The 19,414-nt window shown below is 25.4% G+C and overlaps 1 protein-coding gene and 1 long non-coding RNA gene across 2 annotated transcripts in view; one reads left to right on the forward strand and one right to left on the reverse strand.

Annotated features, from left to right (window-relative positions):
- Positions 1-2,812, forward strand: part of 5-ht1 (serotonin receptor) — a 42,816-nt gene extending 40,004 nt beyond the window's left edge. Inside the window, exons 6-7 of the mRNA XM_074257714.1 lie at positions 8-168; positions 1,218-2,812. Coding sequence (XP_074113815.1) covers positions 8-168; positions 1,218-1,716 — 660 coding nt within the window. The 3' untranslated portion in view covers positions 1,717-2,812. The remainder of the gene's footprint in view (positions 1-7; positions 169-1,217) is intronic.
- Positions 1-19,414, reverse strand: part of LOC141536916 (uncharacterized) — a 121,652-nt gene that overhangs the window by 49,454 nt on the left and 52,784 nt on the right. The window lies entirely within an intron of this gene.

The raw sequence follows: 19,414 nt of genomic DNA on the forward strand, positions 1-19,414 counted from the left end.
AATCCAGATATTTGCGACGTGCACGACATTTTACATCCCTCTATTGTTGATTTTGATCCTCTATTGGCGGATATTTCAAGCTGCTCGCAAACGAATACGAAAACGTCCAGGAGCGGCATATCAACCGGCTCATGACAGAAGAGGGATCCTCAGGCTTATAAAGACTGGGTTAATATTAAAAATATTACAGATATAGAGATTAATATTCTCGTTATTTGCATTTACATGCCTCTATGTTTGTTTGATTCACGGAAACCCTTTCAATCCGCAGAAAAATTTTTATTATAATTATAATTCAAATTCTGAAGAGAAAACAATGTTCACGTAACTTTACAAAAAAAAGAAAAATTTTTAACTGGAGAACAAAATTCTTGGTTCAAAAAAATTTTCGGGTGCCTGAAAGAAGACCGAAGTAACAATTTTTCTTGAAATTCTATTCTTGATGGAAGTAGTTTTTTTTTAATTAAAATTATCATAAATACTAGATACAATAAATTTTTATATTTGATGATCAAGATTTTTAACTACTTTAGGAAAGCAGCGCCACCTACTTAGCTGAGAAAAAAATTTTCTACTTACCTCGAGAAAATTTTTTTCTCTTGGATATTTGATACCCATTTTATATTATTTTAACGGGTAATTATACATGTTGAATGAAAAAAAATAATAATAATAATATTATTTGATCTTCTCATTTGACATGTTAATCAATAAAAATATTAATGAAAATTTACTTCTATCGAGATATTTAATTTTTTGGAGCGAAAGAGAAATTTTCTCAAGGCAAGAAAATTTACTTCTATCAATAACTAAATATTTTGAAGCAAGAGGCTGAATTTTCTCAGAATAAGAAAATTTTCTTGACTTAAATAAATTTCCTTGGATTAAGATACGTATTTCTTAAAGTAAGAAAATTAATTTTGTTGGAATAAGTGAAATTTCTTGTGTCGAAAAAAAATTTTTTATTCGCTCAACGAAGTAATTAGGAAGAAAAATATTTTCTTTGCTCAAGTGAACCTTTTTTTCTGTACAATAAATGAAAAACATTAGATTGACAATTTTAAAATCAAAATTTTGAGGAAATTAAATTTTCTTTCTGCGAAAATCGAATTAAAAAATATAGTGTTATAGTAATATATATAATAATAAAAATAATCGAATAATTCAATAAAATTATTATGATCGTCATTACAATTAATATTTAGTTTTTTTTTCAGACCACGAGAAGAGTCAACAGCGTTTACAATAACGCGCTCGACACCTGACCATTCATCGGTATCGCCAGAGAAGACATCGTCAAACGGCGCGAATCTTAATCAAACATTAACGAGCACGGTGACAACGACGACGACGTCGTTGACGACGACGACGACGACGACGACGACAATGGCGGTAGTGACGACACCAGGTACACAAGCGCCACAAATAACAACGACTAAAAAAAATCGTGAAACAATAGAAGCCAAACGAGAGAGGAAAGCTGCTAAAACATTAGCAATAATAACAGGAGCTTTTGTTGCATGCTGGCTGCCATTTTTTGTAGTGACGCTACTACAGGCATTGTGTTCATCTTGCGCGCCACCGGATATTCTTGCCAGTTTATTTCTTTGGCTGGGTTACTTTAACAGCACTCTTAATCCTATAATTTACACCGTTTTCTCCCCAGAATTTCGACAAGCTTTCAAGAAAATGCTTCGCTGTTCCAAGCCTCGTTGACAATTCACTCAACTCGCTTTGTAGAATTGTTATTATTATATAAATAGACACATTCGTATACCTATAAATGCATTTAATGGCTTATTAAATAATTGACGTAAAAAATAAGTAAGCAGTGGGTAGATTTTACGAAAAATCTTGTTCTAAAAAAAAAGATTTGCGTTGTTTTCTATGCAGTGAAACTCGATTAAAAATAAAAGCCGAACTCAATTCCGAGCAGCAGCAATATATTTGCTTAAAACCCTCCTTAACTTATTCATTAACCCGTCAATCTTATTTTGCCAATAAAAAATAGAACGGATTTAAATTTGACACTGTATCGAGATAAATTTATTTCATTTAAATGGTTACTTTTACAACAACTCCTTCTCCGAGATTTATTCACCAGCTCAAGAATCACGTCCTTTTCCTTCCCCCAGTTTATTGGATAAACCACCAGAACCGAAAGAGTCCTCGTTGCTCCAAGGACACGATTTACGATCTTTCCGGATCGCGAATCACTATTCCAGTTAAACGCACTACCAAAAATCTGTATATATTTTATTTATCCGTGTCCTCTTTTTTCCACAATTTTCTCATTTATCGACGAGTACTTATTTCTTAAATTACGACCCTATACTCTTTATCCTTTCTGGCACATCGAATAAATATCGGAAACTAATAAAAAGTCCTAATCCAAAAATGGAATACAAGTACTTAAATTTTGTAGCGTTTGTTAGAAAATAAATTTTCGGTTTTAGTTGTAATTTTTTTTATCCATAGCATTAAAGTGTGTGCTTGTTTTAAATCTTCTTAATATAAATCCAAACACTATTTATGTAGATTAAGCAAAAACAATTAAATTACGGAATAAGTATTTTAAAATGTAAAATAATATATACCAGTTTTTATTGTATGGAAAAATTTTTTAACGTACTAAATAAAATGTTTACTGAATATTTTATCCTACTGTAACTGTATAGTGGTGAAAATTTAGCTGCCGAGTTGGATGAGAATATCATATTTCTGTAGCGGAAAAAAAAAAAACAGTTTGGGGAAAAAGATTTGATGAAATTTTTAGATTGAAGGTTCAAGTGTTGTAAAATTATATGCAAATTTTTTTTAATCTTGTCAGATTTAAAGATCTTGTAAGGTTTGTAAATCTTGTCAGAACTTGAGAGATTGTTAAATCTTGAAGTCTTGTAAGATTTAAATATATTTTACGATCTTAAAGTCTTTATAAATTATAAGATCTTGTAAGATTTGAAGATTTTTTAAACCTTGTTAATTTTTAAGTCTTTTCAGATTTTAAGATTTAATATAATTATAAAATATTCTAAGATTTTAAGATTTTATAAAGTTTGCGATTCTTGTCAAAATTCAAGATTTTAACAATTTCGAAGTCAGATTTCAAGATCCTGTAAGGTTTATAAATTCTATTAGAAATTACAATCTTGTCGAATTTTGTAATCTTGAAAGATTTCAAGATTTGACAGCATTTAAAATCTGATAAAAATTTTTAACTCGTAAGATTTTCTGATCTTGAAATATTTTTAAATTCTGTCAAATTTGAAAATTTTGCAAAATTTCAAAATCTTGAAGGGTTTGTTTTTGTCTTGTCAGAATTCAAGATTTTATAAGATTAAAAATTTCACTTTATTTTAAGTCTAAAAAATTTTAATACGTCAAACATCAAACCTTTTTTCCAAATCTATTTTTCTCCATATAACGCTTAAGATCCCACAAGCAAAAGCTGAAAATTGGTGCTTAAAATGTATAAACAGAAGTGTTCTAAATTAAAAAATATCGGTATAATCAATGAATCTACTTAAAAAAAATTATTTGAGCTTTCCAAATCTTGTAAAATTCCGCAAACTCAATCCAAATCGAAAAAATTATACCGACATTGAAAATTAGACATTCCAATAATATCAATAAAAAATAATCCACCATTAATTAAATCTTGTATTATATAACAATAATAATAATAATTATTATTATTATTATAAAATATAAATAAATGCAAAATGATTTGTTTTGTATTAAAATAATAAATAATCTTATTTGAATAATCGTTACGAATGTTTAGAGAACTAGTATTTTAAAATAAATGTTACACTCAATAATAAAATCTGATGTATTTTTATATAATTAAATTAGTGGTTTATTTATTTATTTTATTTTGGTTTATCGGTCGCTTGTTATAACGAGCCCCATAACAAGCGGATCGAATTTATCAATTAAAATTTAATTATTGTATTAAATCCATTGATCAAAAAGTTTGTTTACCAAATTAGCCCGTATGTAAATTTATTGTGACTGTTAATTAATTAAAATGTTAAACAATTAGTACATAATTGTAAAAAAATGAAATATTACTAACGATTATAAATAATTAATTAATTAAAATAAAATAAAATAAATTAAAAGAAAGTGTAGCAAATAATTATCAATAAAAATTTAATTAATTGCATTACATGTGACGTGACACATACTCGGGATATACGGGATGGTTTTAATTGTTTTATATATTAATATAATATAAACATATGTATATGATATGTATTACTAATGATAAGTATGTATATCAATAATGACAATTAACTGATTAATGATAATTGCTTGTAATTAATTCAACCAGCAATGCCATTTTATAGATTTAATTATATTGATATTGATAATCAGGCAAATGTATTTAATATTTTAAATTATCATGTAAATCCTTGTTGATAATGTTAAAAATTATTGTAATTAGAGAATAATTTTATTTGTTATTTTTAATTGATGATTTTATTGATTTTATTGTGATAAGAAAAATTATAGCGGAACTTTGTGAAGAAAATTAATAAAGTAATTGAAAATAATTTTTATCGCTGTTTATTTTTTTATTTTGCCGATAATTTAAAATTAAATGATAAAATCTCAAGTACGGAAAAATTTAAAGATACTTTTTTTTGTAGAAAATTTAATTTCTCATTAAATAAATCCCTTATCAATTTTCCTATATCTCTTATCATTTAGCCAGAATTTAATTTTACGAGAAATTAATTAGTTCACGTGTTATCAAAAATTGAAATCAAAATTTTAGATTAAGATTTACAAGTGTAAGTATATTTTTAAATATTCGCTCATTAGAAAAATTAATTAAAAAAAAAAAAAAAAATAATATTTCATCTCTTAATTTTGATATTTTGATGCGCGATATTTCATTCTCCGGTTTTTGCATCACAAAGCTCGATTCAACTTAGAATCTACAACTGTAGGAGCTCTATTGCTTCTAAAGTTTGCACATGAGCTCAGCTTTTAGACGACTTGAACTTTGGTTTCAGTAATGCTAGGATCAAACGAATAAAAAAACCACGGGTGAATTTATTCAACATCCATATACCTATGTATCTCCCTCCGTTAAGTGAATGCTCGATTAAGTCTTCAGCTGAGAGCCAATCGATAGAATTTTCTTCGATAATTCCAGGAATTTTTATGCTGGATTTTTTTTTTTTTTTTTAATATTTTTTTTAACCGATAACAAAGAAACGTTTATTTAGCCTTTTTATTAAATTATTTTTAGCGCAGCTTTTATTAAAACATTTTAATTGTTAAATTTTAAGGGTATTGTTGAAAAATATTGAATTCCATGCATGCACGCCACTTGGTTTCAAGTGAATAAAAGCTCCGAGCATGACAAACAATTGAAATACTTTTTTGGTAACTGAAAAAAATCTTATTGTTACACAATTCGTTAAAATTTTTCTACATCGTTTTAATAGAGGAAAAATTATTTTTAAAGAATATATTGTCACACGTTTTTTAGTGGAAAATTTATGATAAAAGCTATAGAAGAGTTTTTCTTTAAAAAATTTTTTGAGGAAAATCAATTTTCCGAATTTTTCAGGCGATTTTTTTTTTTTCGGAAAACTCCAGAATTTTCCAAGTTTTTTCAAGCAAAAATTGTTCAAGAATTCGTAAAAATTTTCTAGTCATTTTTCAATTGGAAAAACTCAAGAATTTTCCGAATTTTCCTTTAAAATTTTCTGACTCATTTTATTACGGAAAAATCCAAAAAATTTCCAGCAAATTAACTTTCAGAAAACTCAAAATTTTTCCAAGTTTTCCCCACATAATTTTCCAGACAATTGATCTTCAGGAAACTCAAAAATGTTTCCATTTAATTTTCTTTGGGAAAACTTTTTATTTTCCAAATTTTCTCAATGAAAATTAAAAAACTATCTGAGATCTCTTTAAAATTTATCAAGACAGTTTTCTTGCCGAAAAATCAAGAATTTTCCAAAAGAAAATTCCTTTAAAAAACTTAAAAATTGTAATAAATTCTCCGGGATTTTTTCCGGGAAATTAAAAGAAACTTTTTGTCCATAATAAGACTATCTAAGAATTTCACGAAAATTCCTCAAGAAAAACTATTCTAAAAATTTTCCTAAAAACCGTTTTCTTTATTTATCAAGACCTTAACTATTATTACACATATTAAATAGATCGTCGATGATTTAAATAATTAATAATTCTTTAGATGAGTAACTTTTGGAGGGAATATAATGGATAAATAGACATAGAAAGCTCGTGGCGATGCCGACAGGTAGAATCTAACAGCTAACAGCTGTTGCGAAAGACAGCTCACCCCTCATCCTCATCTGCTCGCAACAGGCTAAGTATCTCTTTGAAGAGACATGCCTCGTTTATCGTTCCCATTACCTTATTCTCCTCTTACTATCTTGTCTTCTATCATTAATACTCCTTTTTAATATTTATTCTTCTGCTCGATCTAAAAAGGCCCCCTGCACTACATTCTACATTTGAACTCGACTGTCTGAGCGTACACTAATTTCCTATGAATATCTTACACCCCCTTTATACTCATCTTATACTTCCATCTATTTCATCCATTGTTTCGATTCAATTGCCGGCAATAACCATTAAATCAATATCTTTAAACTCATTTTATCGATTTATTTTATAATTTTCATTTTTATTTTTATTTTTATTTTTATTTTATTGCAACATTTTGACCTAAATAAAATGAGGGCGTGACTGGCACCTTTTTATCGATCTTAAGACAAAAGACTACTCAATCTCAAGATGGATCCACTTACTATACATATTAGTTTTTCTTTTATGCACTAAAGAAATGAATTTTCTCTTTATATTTTAAATTTATAATTTTATTATTATTATTATTATTATTATTATTATTATTATTATTATTATTAATGAATAAAAAAAAAGTTTATTTATCGAACTTTTTAACATTGAAGTTTCATTTCGAATATTGAAAATATAGAGAATTTTATTTTATACAAAAAAGTTTCTTATCAATTTTACTCCATCTTACTTCCTTTCTTCAAAATTTAAATTTAAATTCAAAAATGAAGTTATATAACTTATTTACATTTTTCATATGTTTGAAGTACTGGTTGTGGTTGAAATATTGAAGATACGAAAAAATATTATGAGAACTTTTATAGAGGATTGAATTTTATAAAAAAAAAGTCCTTGTTAACTTTACTGATGTATTTCTAACCCTTAAACATGGATTTTGAGACAGAGACTAAATTTTCACCATCTTGTATAATTATTAAGTTTTAATTTTATTAATATTATAATTATTATCTATATTAAAAATAATAAATAATAAATAATTAAGAAATGACCTTGTATCTTGTGAAATATTGACATTTTTAAAGATATAAACTATCCCCGACATTACACTCATCGAGACCTTTCATTAGAGTACCCACATTAATTTTTCATATATTTTATATATTTATATATATATATATATATATATATATATATATATATATATATATATATATATATATATATATATATATATATATATATATGAAAAATATATCAAAAATGCATGTGGGTAATCAAATGAAAGCTCTTGATGAGTGTAGCATCAGGATGAGCTCATATCTCTAAAAACGTCAATATTTAAGAAAGTACAGTGCAATTTAACAAAAGTCATTATTAAATAAAGCAAAATTTTTTTTTGCAATATTGCTAGTTATTATTATCATTAAAAATGTATCTCGATGTATTTCTTATCGATAAAATAACATCATAATTAAAAAAAAAAAAATTCTTTATGTATTTTTTTTTTTTTTTTTTTTTTTTTCAATTCCGCGGTTCGTCGCGGATTTTTCGCGGTTTTTTGGCGGCTCGATATTTTAAAAATAATCTAGAGATGTGGATATTTATTTTAAAGGGAATTTTGTAATCTATAAGCTCATAAAATTTCCATTTTATTATTATTATTATTATTATTATTATTATTATTATTATTATTATTATTTTCGTTTTGTGTTAAAATTTGTGCAAAAATATTCCTGGAATATTTTCATTGAAAACAATAAATTACCATAAAAATAAAAATAAAAAAATTAATTAATGTTGATAAATAGCAAAGTAAAGTTTGTGGCGTGAATATATGACAGTTGGTACTGCATCGGAGCGTAAATATACCCGCTTTGCTTTTCATCCTGTTGAGTATATATATACTTGCGTGGTTTAACAAAACACAAAGGAGGAATACGAATGAATGCGCATATGCTTAGAGTTACTTAATGAATCAAATCCATCCTTCCACGCGGCTAACAAAAGAAAATACTAATGATAATATTATCATTATCATTATATCTCTATTATCATTATTATTATTAATATAATCACTATAAACCAAGTGTAACAATAATAACTGTGACTGACAATAATTCTAATTAAAATAAGCCTATTATCTCTATTTTTTAAATCCTTATCCTAAAAAATATTATTCACCTGAACAATCGGTTTACTGACAATTGAAATTTACTGAAAGCCAGGAAAAAATATTTTTTAATGTTAGACGAAGATTAATTAATTAATTTTTTTACTTTTAAATAGCTCACACGATTGATAACTAAGCGCGAGTAGATGCGCACGTACTGGAGGGTTAAATAGAAGGATCGTGCGCCTCATCGATATATATTCTTGTCGGGTTGTCGGTGGGTTTTGAGAAAGGGTTGAACGGGTAAGTGTATACCCCGGTAACGAGCTAACGGAATTAGAGCCTGTTTATTTGATTTGCTTTTGTTGGGGAGTTTCTTCATTTTTAGTTCGAAATTTAAGTTTGTTAAGATCAGATATTGTGTCAATAAAGTTTCTAATTGGAATTTATATTAATAACGAACGTTAATACAAATTACAATTACAAATACAGAACGGCTGTCAATATGAGATTCAACTTAAAAATTATCAACTAGTTATTGACACCCATTATTTAAATATTATCAAGCATACAATTAATTTCGATTATTCAATTTTATAAATTTTTCATATATAGTTAATTAAAAAAAGAAAAGATCATATAATTAGATGAAGAAATTAATTTAAATCTGGCATTTAAAAAAAAAATGCTTTTCTAACCAAAGTTGTTAAGAAAATAGACGCTTGTAAGCTGATTTGATGAACTGGTGCTAACTTTATTTTTTTTTTTAATAATTAATATTTAATATTTTGAACTGACAGTAATTTTTTTCAATTTTTTTTATTAATTAGAATTTAATAAAAATTTATGTGAGAGTTTTTCTTATTACAGATAATTAAATATATTTAAAAATAATTTAGTGTCAATAATTGGGGCTTTTACCTTACACAGAAAGAAAAATTTTTTGACTGCAATGATAGAATATTTATGTTGACTTAACAACAAAGAGATATTTTCTTGATCTAAGAATTTATTTTGGAAGACAAATGATTATTTTGCTTTAAGAATTTCTTGTCTTGATTTAGATTTTCTTGGCTTAAGAGCTATATTATATCTTCAATCGATACATTTAGTTTTTCAACCAAAATAACATTATCGTTTAAAAAACTTAAAATAATTCATCAAAGTATATTTCAAAAATTAAATAGTCTTTAATTGTTATATCGAAAAAAAATTATTTCTTGGAAATAAGTAAATTAATGACTCAAAAAAAAGCCATTCTTAACACAAGTCGGTAACAACTTGAATCAATGTTATCGCCTATCTTGAACCAAGAGACAAAAATTCTTGAAAGAAATATATCTATATCTAGTTTCAAGAGTTAAAATTTTGAAGAAAAAAAATTTCTTGAATCAAGATTGTTTTTCTATCAGTGTATAAATGTGATCAACTCTTATAATTTAGATGGTAAATATGAAAATATATCATGTCAACAATCTATTCGTAACGTGATTGATCGAATATATCATAAGCATGAAAATATATGCAAACTCCAAATTCGAGCGCGCGCAAATTTAAATTCTAATTCTCTTTAAAAAAAAAAAAAAAAAAAAAAAAAAAAAAAAAAAAAAAAAAAAAGTGTCTTATGATTTTTTTATATCTTTGATATTTAGTATAGAATTTGATTTAAAACTTTTTAAAATAATCTTTTATTGAAAAATTTCCTGAATGTATTTTTGTTATTTTTGAATTCGGTTTCTGCATAAATGGTGAGTTATGAAAAAATTGATATGAATCTTTCTTCTATAGAATTTTATTTCTTACAAAAAAGCTCTCCTAAATTTCCAAAATTGAACCCGTAATTTTAACAGCAAAAAAATTCTTCATAAACAAGCTCATAACCTGATAATTAAAACCACGATATTAAATCTTCCGAAAATAAAAACTCTTTTTCTATAAAAATGTGTCAAACTCATAAAATAAAAAAATTGATAGTTACGATTGTTTGAACAAAATCATAGTGGTTATATAGTTGAATTTTATAGTATCCCATAAAAGTAGTAAACTTAAATTGAAAGTTGTTTATAACTTTAAAATGAGCGGTTAAATATGTATAGACATATATTAAATATTAATATATCAATAACCACAGAGGGAATGTGTTGAGTTACGGTAAAACTTTCAAACGATATAACATGGCGCATGTACTGTTGACTATGTTGACTATGACGGGTGATAGTTGATATATATGCGGTCATTAATAATTAGGAAAATGTTTAACCATTAATCAGTCTCGAATATTCAATTACGCCGGGATAAACTACTCGTATGTGGATGTGGTACATGAATATCAAGGACTCCTTACGTATATATACGAATAATTCTACTCTTATTTAATATAAATCCCAGTTGTTGAGGAACTACGTCGATTACTCCTTCTCTATTTTCAGATTTCATTCCATTCCATTTATTAAGTCCAATCGTTTATTAATTAAAACTACACCGGCTTCCCCTTCCCTTAATTAATTTATTTAATCAAATTTTTCAAGCTAGACGGAACATAAAGGAATCGTTATCGCAAAATTATTACCCGATAACGGTGACGATAGGATCAACGAAAGCATTTTGATAGCCGGGTAACAATTGAGTTATCTATAGGCGATAAAATTAAAAACCCGCGAGTTTCAATGAAAAATAACGAGAGCAACACTGCGATACTTTAGTTTTAGCGGATGTTGTGCTAGGGGTAAAACGCAACCCAGTCTAGTATTGATTGGCAACCCTATGATTGTCCCTTGGTACCATGGGAATTCAAAAGTAAGATGATAGGCTACTAAGTCCTTCAAGACCGAGTAATAGCATATTGCCGAAGCGAGATGACTCAGCCCATTGTCTCGGTCCCCTTCCTCCTATTAAAGAGCCACAGATTCAACCGGTATTTATATAAACGGGATATTGTCTTTTTACGACACTTTTTACCCAAGGGTTTTCCTTCCGTTCGGTTTTGAATTTTTTTTTATTTAGAAAAAAAAATTTTCGACGTTTTAAGAGTGGAAAGAATAATTAAAAAATTTGAAGATTTTGGATTTAAGTTTGATTATTACAAAGATTAACAGGTTATGGGCCCAGAGCGTACATTTTTTAAATAGTTGTTCTACATTGAAGAGTAATTTTTAAGTAAAATATTTTTGGGTATTAATTTAATATCTTCTAAATTAAAATACATAAAAATTTTGAAGTTAGTCATAAATCAAAATTCACAAAAAACGCTCCACGATTTATTATTGGTCAAAATTAAGGCGTGTTATTCAAATTTCTACACTGAAAAAAAAAAATTAACTTGAATCAAAAAAAAAAAATTTTGAAGAGTTTCATTGTCTTGAATCAAGACGAAAAATTCTTGAATTAAATAAAATTTCTTAGTTAAAGAATTTTTCTACTCAAATCAAGAAAATAAAATTCTTTAAAATTATTTAATTGATTCAAGTAATTTTTTTTTTCTGTGTAGTGAATTTATAAGAAAGATTTAATTCAAAAAGTTTGAAAATTTTTCAGGTTATGGGCCCAGGCCATGAACTTTTTAAATAGTTGATTTTACATAAAAAAAATTTCATTTTAAAAAAAAAATAATTTTTGATTATTTCTAACAAAGATTAAATCCTATGTAGATAATTTTAAAACTTAGTTATGACACTGATAAAAGAATTTAACACGGAGTACAAAACTAATTTATTAAAAAAATTTTCAGTCATTTATTTAAGAGTAAATTTTGAAGATAGAAAATAAAAAAAAAAAAACCTAGTCATATTTTTAATGAAATAAAAATTTTATGATTTACAAGACTTGACATTTTAGGCATTAAAAAATAATTATAAATTTCAAAGTCACTCACCGAGCGAACTCATTATCAATCCAGGTCTTGACATTTCTCAGCTTCTAAAAAAAAAAAAAAAAAAAAAAAATCGTATAAATATTAATAATGTTGCTTTTAAATCAATGCGACCGTGAAACAAAACAATTGTAATTTTTTTTTAATTGAAGTAACTTTTTAATGTTAACTGAATATTTACTCCTGACAGATATAATTATTATCTTCTAGAACAGTTAATCAGACATTGAGATAAATCGCGTTAATTACTGTAATGTCATTCAATTTTAATTATAATATTCATGAAAATAATTAATATAACATTAAAAACTAAAATATTAACTTTGACATTTTGAAACTTGTAAAATTTTATGCAAAATATAAAAAAAAAATTTTTTTACCCGTTACTGTTCGTAATAACATTCAATGTATCTAGAGTGGGTGCTCAAACTTTGCGATAATTTTAATTGAGATAATTAGAGAATTAAATTCCGTTTGATGTTTGATGGATGAATATCATGAAGAAGTTAATTATAAACTGTAAACTAGAAATAATAATAGTAATAATGGTAAATTTGAAATGTAATCTCATCGATTGTTAAATTCCGTTTCAAGTGAGTATACTCACACGCGTAAATTTATTTAAAAATATCAATTTACGGAAAATCGCAAATTAAAAGAAAATATCAATAAAATTTTTTTTATTTTTGTCTCTCAATATAATTAATTAGAAGTAATTAAATGGATCATTCCAGTTCCAGCTCTCAAAAAAAAATATATATATATTCGTTATTTTTTTATACATAAATTATTATAGATTTTAATAGAAGATTTATTCAGCTCAACACATATACTCTTGAATAACACAAAAAACATCAAACTTTATTTTTTTTAATTTTTTGTATGAATAAACATGCGGTGAACGAAGCTTATCTGAAAGTTGGTAGGCTGCTGACGTATACATGATAACTTGATAACGGTTCATGTAAAACACAAAAACTAAAATTATTTACCTTCAACATAAAAGTAGTTGTATCGCCTAAAGAGATTAATATTTATTGAAAAATAATAAAATGGCGGGAATTTAAAAAAATTTTAATTGACTTTTTTTTTTTTTATAGTTTTTAGTACAAAAAAAAAAAAATTAAAATTTTGATTTGGTTATAGCTACTACTATGTAGAATATATGGTTTAAATTTCATTAAGATCGGGTCAGCGGTTCCTGAGATATCATGTACGTTAACTAAAAAAATATAATTCTGAGATGAACGCATTTAAAATTTTTTTAATTAAAAAAAAAAAAATCTTACAATCTTAAAGTCAGTCAGTAAAATCCGTCAGGTGCATACAAAATCCCTTTACTCAGTAAAAAATTTTGCGTCAATGCGTCAAAAAATTTTGTGTTAAATAATTAACACTTTTTTGTGTTAATTTAACGAAAAGAATGTTAATTTTAACTACAAATTTTAATTATAATTATTATTGATAATAATTTATTTTTGAAGTTAGAGGCCCAGTTTAGAAAATTTTTGAGTCTTATATTGAAACAATTTAAAAAATATCAGTATAATCCTACATTAAAGAATTTTTAACAAGATATTCTATAAAATCAACATATCAATACAAAATAAATTTACACGTGAAGAAAAATAAATTTTAACAATATTATATTAAAAAATTAACGAATAAAAGAACAGAAGAATATTAAATTTCAATTATTCGAGAATTCAACTTTTATCTCAGTCGATAAAATTCTAAAGTTATCGACTTATGTCTCACACAAAACCAATTTCACTCAATGTCTTATCCATTGAGTTGAAATGCCGCTGTAAAAGAATTCTACTAAATAAAATTCCCGCAGTCGCACCAACCGTGATAATACTTAATCAATAAAATAGAAAAAAAACTTATTGCTAAATTTTTTTATCAGCAAAAAAAAAATCGAAACTTTTTAGTAGATTTTTATTTTAAAATAAATTGTAGTAAACATTTTTATTTTTCTGCAATTTCAACGTGAAAAAAATCAAGTTTAAAATTATAGAAAATTACTTATATGGAATTTACGTTAAAAATCTTGATCAAATATAAGAATTTATTGTATCAAGTATTTATGGCAATTTGAATTAAGAAAAAATTACTTTAACCAAGAATAGAATTTCGAGAAAAATTTTTACTTCAGCCAACACAACTTTGGTCTTCTTTAAGACGGCCGAAAATTTTCTTGAGCCCAGAATTTTGTTCTCCAGTCAAGAAATTTTTCTTTCTGTGTAGAAAATTTCTTAAGCTACAATTTTTTTATTTTAATAATTTTCCCAAAATTCAATATTTCAGGAGTTATAACTATTTTGAAAAATATTTTGGTATTTAATTCAAAAATTATTTTTAACTTTGATAATATTTCTAGAAATTGAGTAAAATTTTTAAAAAATTTTTTTTTCTGTAAATTTTCAATTCTAAATAAAAAGAAAAAAAATATCTAAAAATTGGATAAATTTTCTAAGAAATCAAAGAACGATGACTTTTTCTAAAGCGAGACTTCCATAAATCTCAAAAGAGATCCACGGTTAAAATTCTGAACTTCTTTATAAATTAATAAAAAAAAAAAAAAATAATTATTATAATTTCTTTAAATATCGCATAAAAAAAAAGTCAATACTAAAATACAGCAAACCGTAAAAAATTGCCATTAAATTAATAACAGGATAAAAGGAAATAATAGACGTCACAAACAATTGGATTTTTGGAAATTCCAGTGGATTTATTGTCCCAACTCTCTCGCCTGAACATATTTTTCGTCTCAGCGGAATTCAATAGCTCTTTCAAGTTATATTGCTCGGGTAACACAGGCACATACTCACACATCAGACATGATACACGTGTGCTGTGGCGTTTTTATTTTATATATATGGTGCATTCAAGAGCCAGAGAAGAAAATTCACTTTTCAGAATTACGTGAGGTTGTTCGCTAAATCCAATATGGAACCAATGTCTTGGGGGCATTTTGTGGCCAAGGGACCGTACTATCGAGTTTACGTAAGTCATCCAATTCGTACACTCCTGTCTATATATATATATATATATATATATATATATATATATATATATATATATATATATATATCTATATATATCGCTTTTTATATCTTGTTCGTGTAAAATATTAGATCGATAAAATACCGGAAGTTAAACCGAGGCAGCCGGTTGATTTCAATATTATTTAAATTAATCTTTGCTACAGTTTGCCTTGAAACTTTCATCGCTTGTTAGGATTAGAACTCATGGATATTAAAAGAAAATATTCTCCAAGATTGAAATATTTCAAGTTCACCAATCGCCTGTCAGATGTTACCTGTACAACAATTTCAATAATTTCATGCAGTAGATTTGAATATTCTAATATTTATCAATGTAATGAAATTCAATTTAAGTTTGCTGCATCTAATTCAACAGGTACACTGATAGAAAAACAATCTTGATTCAAGAAATTTTTTTTCTTCAAAATTTTAACTCTTGAAACTAGATATAGATATATTTCTTTCAAGAATTTTTGTCTCTTGGTTCAAGATAGGCGATAACATTGATTCAAGTTGTTACCGACTTGTGTTAAGAATGGCTTTTTTTTGAGTCATTAATTTACTTATTTCCAAGAAATAATTTTTTTTCGATATAACAATTAAAGACTATTTAATTTTTGAAATATACTTTGATGAATTATTTTAAGTTTTTTAAACGATAATGTTATTTTGGTTGAAAAACTAAATGTATCGATTGAAGATATAATATAGCTCTTAAGCCAAGAAAATCTAAATCAAGACAAGAAATTCTTAAAGCAAAATAATCATTTGTCTTCCAAAATAAATTCTTAGATCAAGAAAATATCTCTTTGTTGTTAAGTCAACATAAATATTCTATCATTGCAGTCAAAAATTTTTCTTTCTGTGTAAGGTAAAAGCCCCAATTATTGACACTAAATTATTTTTAAATATATTTAATTATCTGTAATAAGAAAAACTCTCACATAAATTTTTATTAAATTCTAATTAATAAAAAAATTGAAAAAATTACTGTCAGTTCAAAATATTAAATATTAATTATTAAAAAAAAAAATAAAGTTAGCACCAGTTCATCAAACCAGCTTACAAGCGTCTATTTTCTTAACAATTTTCGTTAAAAAAGTATTTTTTTTAAATGCCGAATTTAAATTAATTTCTTCATCTAATTATGTGATCTTTTTTTTTTTTTTTTTTTTAAATTAACAATATATGAAAAATTTATAAAATTGAGTAATCGAAATTAATTGTATATAATTGGTGTATCCGGATAGTCTATTTAATTATTTAAAATTAATTAGTAAATATCACTGATTATTATTTTAAAAAAAGAAATTGATTAGTAAAAACATTACTTGAGACATTACGACAAACAAAATTCAACGATATTAATATTTGATTGGTTAAAAAAAATTTAATCATAACTTAGTCTTTTATAGTGTCAATAATTGGGGCTTTTACCTTAATAATAATAATAAAAATTAATGATAATGAAGTTAGCCGACATTTTTAGAAAAACATTTTTTTTTGGAAAAATTTCAATTAAATAATTAAAAAAAAAAAAAAAAAAAATTCTCACTTGTAAAAAACTTGAAAAATTATAAGTGCAATTTTTAAAAAATATCTTTTTATTTGTAATTTAATTAATAACAAAAATTAAAAATTTTTTAGACGTCTGCTAACTTCAGTGTCATAAAAATTATAATAAAACATGGAAAAAAAATTTTTTTTTAATATTCTTGTATTTTATACTACTCTTCATACGATTAATTATAAGTGATTTTATCTAAATATTCATAATTAATAATAACACACTATTATGATTGTGATTTAGAGCTTGCGTAACAAAAAGCACCACATCGTAAATGTAAACTAATGTAAAATGACAAAATGAAAATAATTATAAAAGTTTAGTCGGACATAATTTATGAACGTAGTAAGTATATTAATTATTAAAGTAATGAGATAAAAAGTAGCAAGCTTGAACAGAGTAGATAAATTATAAAGTTTTGTGTATTCAGATTCAGACATCAACAGAGAAGTGTATAATATAATAGTCAGAGAATAGCTAAATAGTTTTGCTGTAAAATGTACCAACTGAAACTTGAGTCCACATGGACTCACCAGATGTATGTACTACAGGTATTGCATGTAAGTACTATTATATGTACACAGAAATCTAGTCAGCAACAAGCGTAAAAGCAAGGCTTAGCGAAGGAACTCGTCGGGAAAATTCGTTAGTCATGCTGAGAGCACGTTTAGCATTTAATTAATGAGGGCATCTAGTAAGGTGATACGTGATCTACAATCTGATGTCATTATTTTACGGATTGCGATATCTATTAATTCAACGTCACCTCTTTACTTAACACTTGTTAGCACTTGAATTGATAAATATTCAACACAAAATCTCCCTAAGCATTTGTTTATTTTTAGAAGATTTCACTTAAAATTTTTATTTTTTATTTTTCTAAACACATTGTGGAAAGAAACGCTCAAAATTAAAATTGTGGCTTAACAATAAGAGATACGGAAAAATTTATAAGAACCTTTTTTGTAGAGAATTAAATTTCCTTAAAAAAAGGTATTAAAATTTTGATTTTTGATTTTTAAAACAAATTATTTAATCCAAATCTTTTGAAATAAAATTTTTAATTCAAATTTTGATCAAATGATAAGAGTACGGAAGGAGAAAATTTTCCCCTTGAATATTTGATATCAATTTTATATTATTTATTAAAAAAAAAAAAATGATTCAATATTATTTCATCTTCCCATTTGACATGTTAATCACTAAAAATATTAATGAAAATTTATTTCTATCGAAATATTTAATTTTTTGGAGCAAAAAGCTGAATTTTCTTAAAACAAGAACATTTTCTTGACTTAAATAAATTTTCTTGGATCAAGATACGTATTTCTTAAAGCAAGAGAATTAATTTTGTTGGAATAAGAGAAATTTCTTGGGTCAAAAAAAAATTTTTTTTTTTCGCTTAAGAAAATAATTAAGAAGAAAAATATTTTATTGGCTCAAGTGAACTTTTTTTTTCTGTGTACCAAATCAAAAATTAGGCGAGCATTCTAGTTTAGTGAAAAAAATTATCAAAATTTTCGGTCAAATTATAAGGTATCTTTTTTGTAGAAAATTTTATTCCCTAGGAAAACACACGGAAAAAACGACTATGTAAAATTTACAAATAAATTCTATGAAATCTTCCTGATTAAAAAAAAAAAAAGTATTGAGACAAAGAAGAAATTTTTTTTTACTGATTATAAAAAAATAATTTGTCTTGAAGTAGACTGTAAAAAATGAGAAAAATTAAAATTTTTGAAAAAAATTAAAAACCGTGATATAAATTAGTTTCCAATGACGCTGACTCAAGTAATGCTTTTTAATTAATTACAATAAATTTTTAGTAATAATAACAGAAAAAGTTATATTATAATTACAGACTGAATTTATTAAATTAACAGAATTTACCACGTAAAAATAATCTATTAAGTTCTGTAAATATTACATAAGTCGACTTATAGATAGAATTTTGTAAATCTTACAAACTTTTCTATAAATTTTACAATGTATTTTTTCCGTGCAGTTGTTATCAATTTTTCGTTATCTCTTATCATATAGTCAGAATTTGAACAACTTATATCTTAAGTTTGAAAATATTTACTTTATTTTTTTACTTTCAAGTGCATATATAATATTTTCATGGCTTAGATTTAAAGGAAGTATCAACTCTCTGATTCTAACTTAAATACACATTTAACTTTATAAATTCAAGTTGTAACTTATAACTTATAACAGAATCATCCCGTAGCGATCCTACCGGAAAACCCAACTAGAGTTCCTCAAATGAAAATAAATTACTATTTCCCCGCTTGAGACATTAACATTTACAATCTTAAATTTCCCCTCTTCACCCCAATTTAAAACTCCATAATTTTCCAGTTAGTTATTGTAAAATTATGAGTTATAACGTTATAAATAATAAATAGCAGAGATAATTTGACAAGTGCCTTTAAATATAAATAGAATAAAGTTTGTAAAGGGTTAAATTTTGTTGGTATCTTTAGATAAAATGGAGAGGTTCTTTA

Source organism: Cotesia typhae, unplaced genomic scaffold (genome assembly GCF_013202065.1).
Source record: "Cotesia typhae breed Kobodo isofemale line unplaced genomic scaffold, CoteBio_Ctyphae scaffold_45, whole genome shotgun sequence".
In the NCBI taxonomy this organism is placed as follows: domain Eukaryota; kingdom Metazoa; phylum Arthropoda; class Insecta; order Hymenoptera; family Braconidae; genus Cotesia; species Cotesia typhae.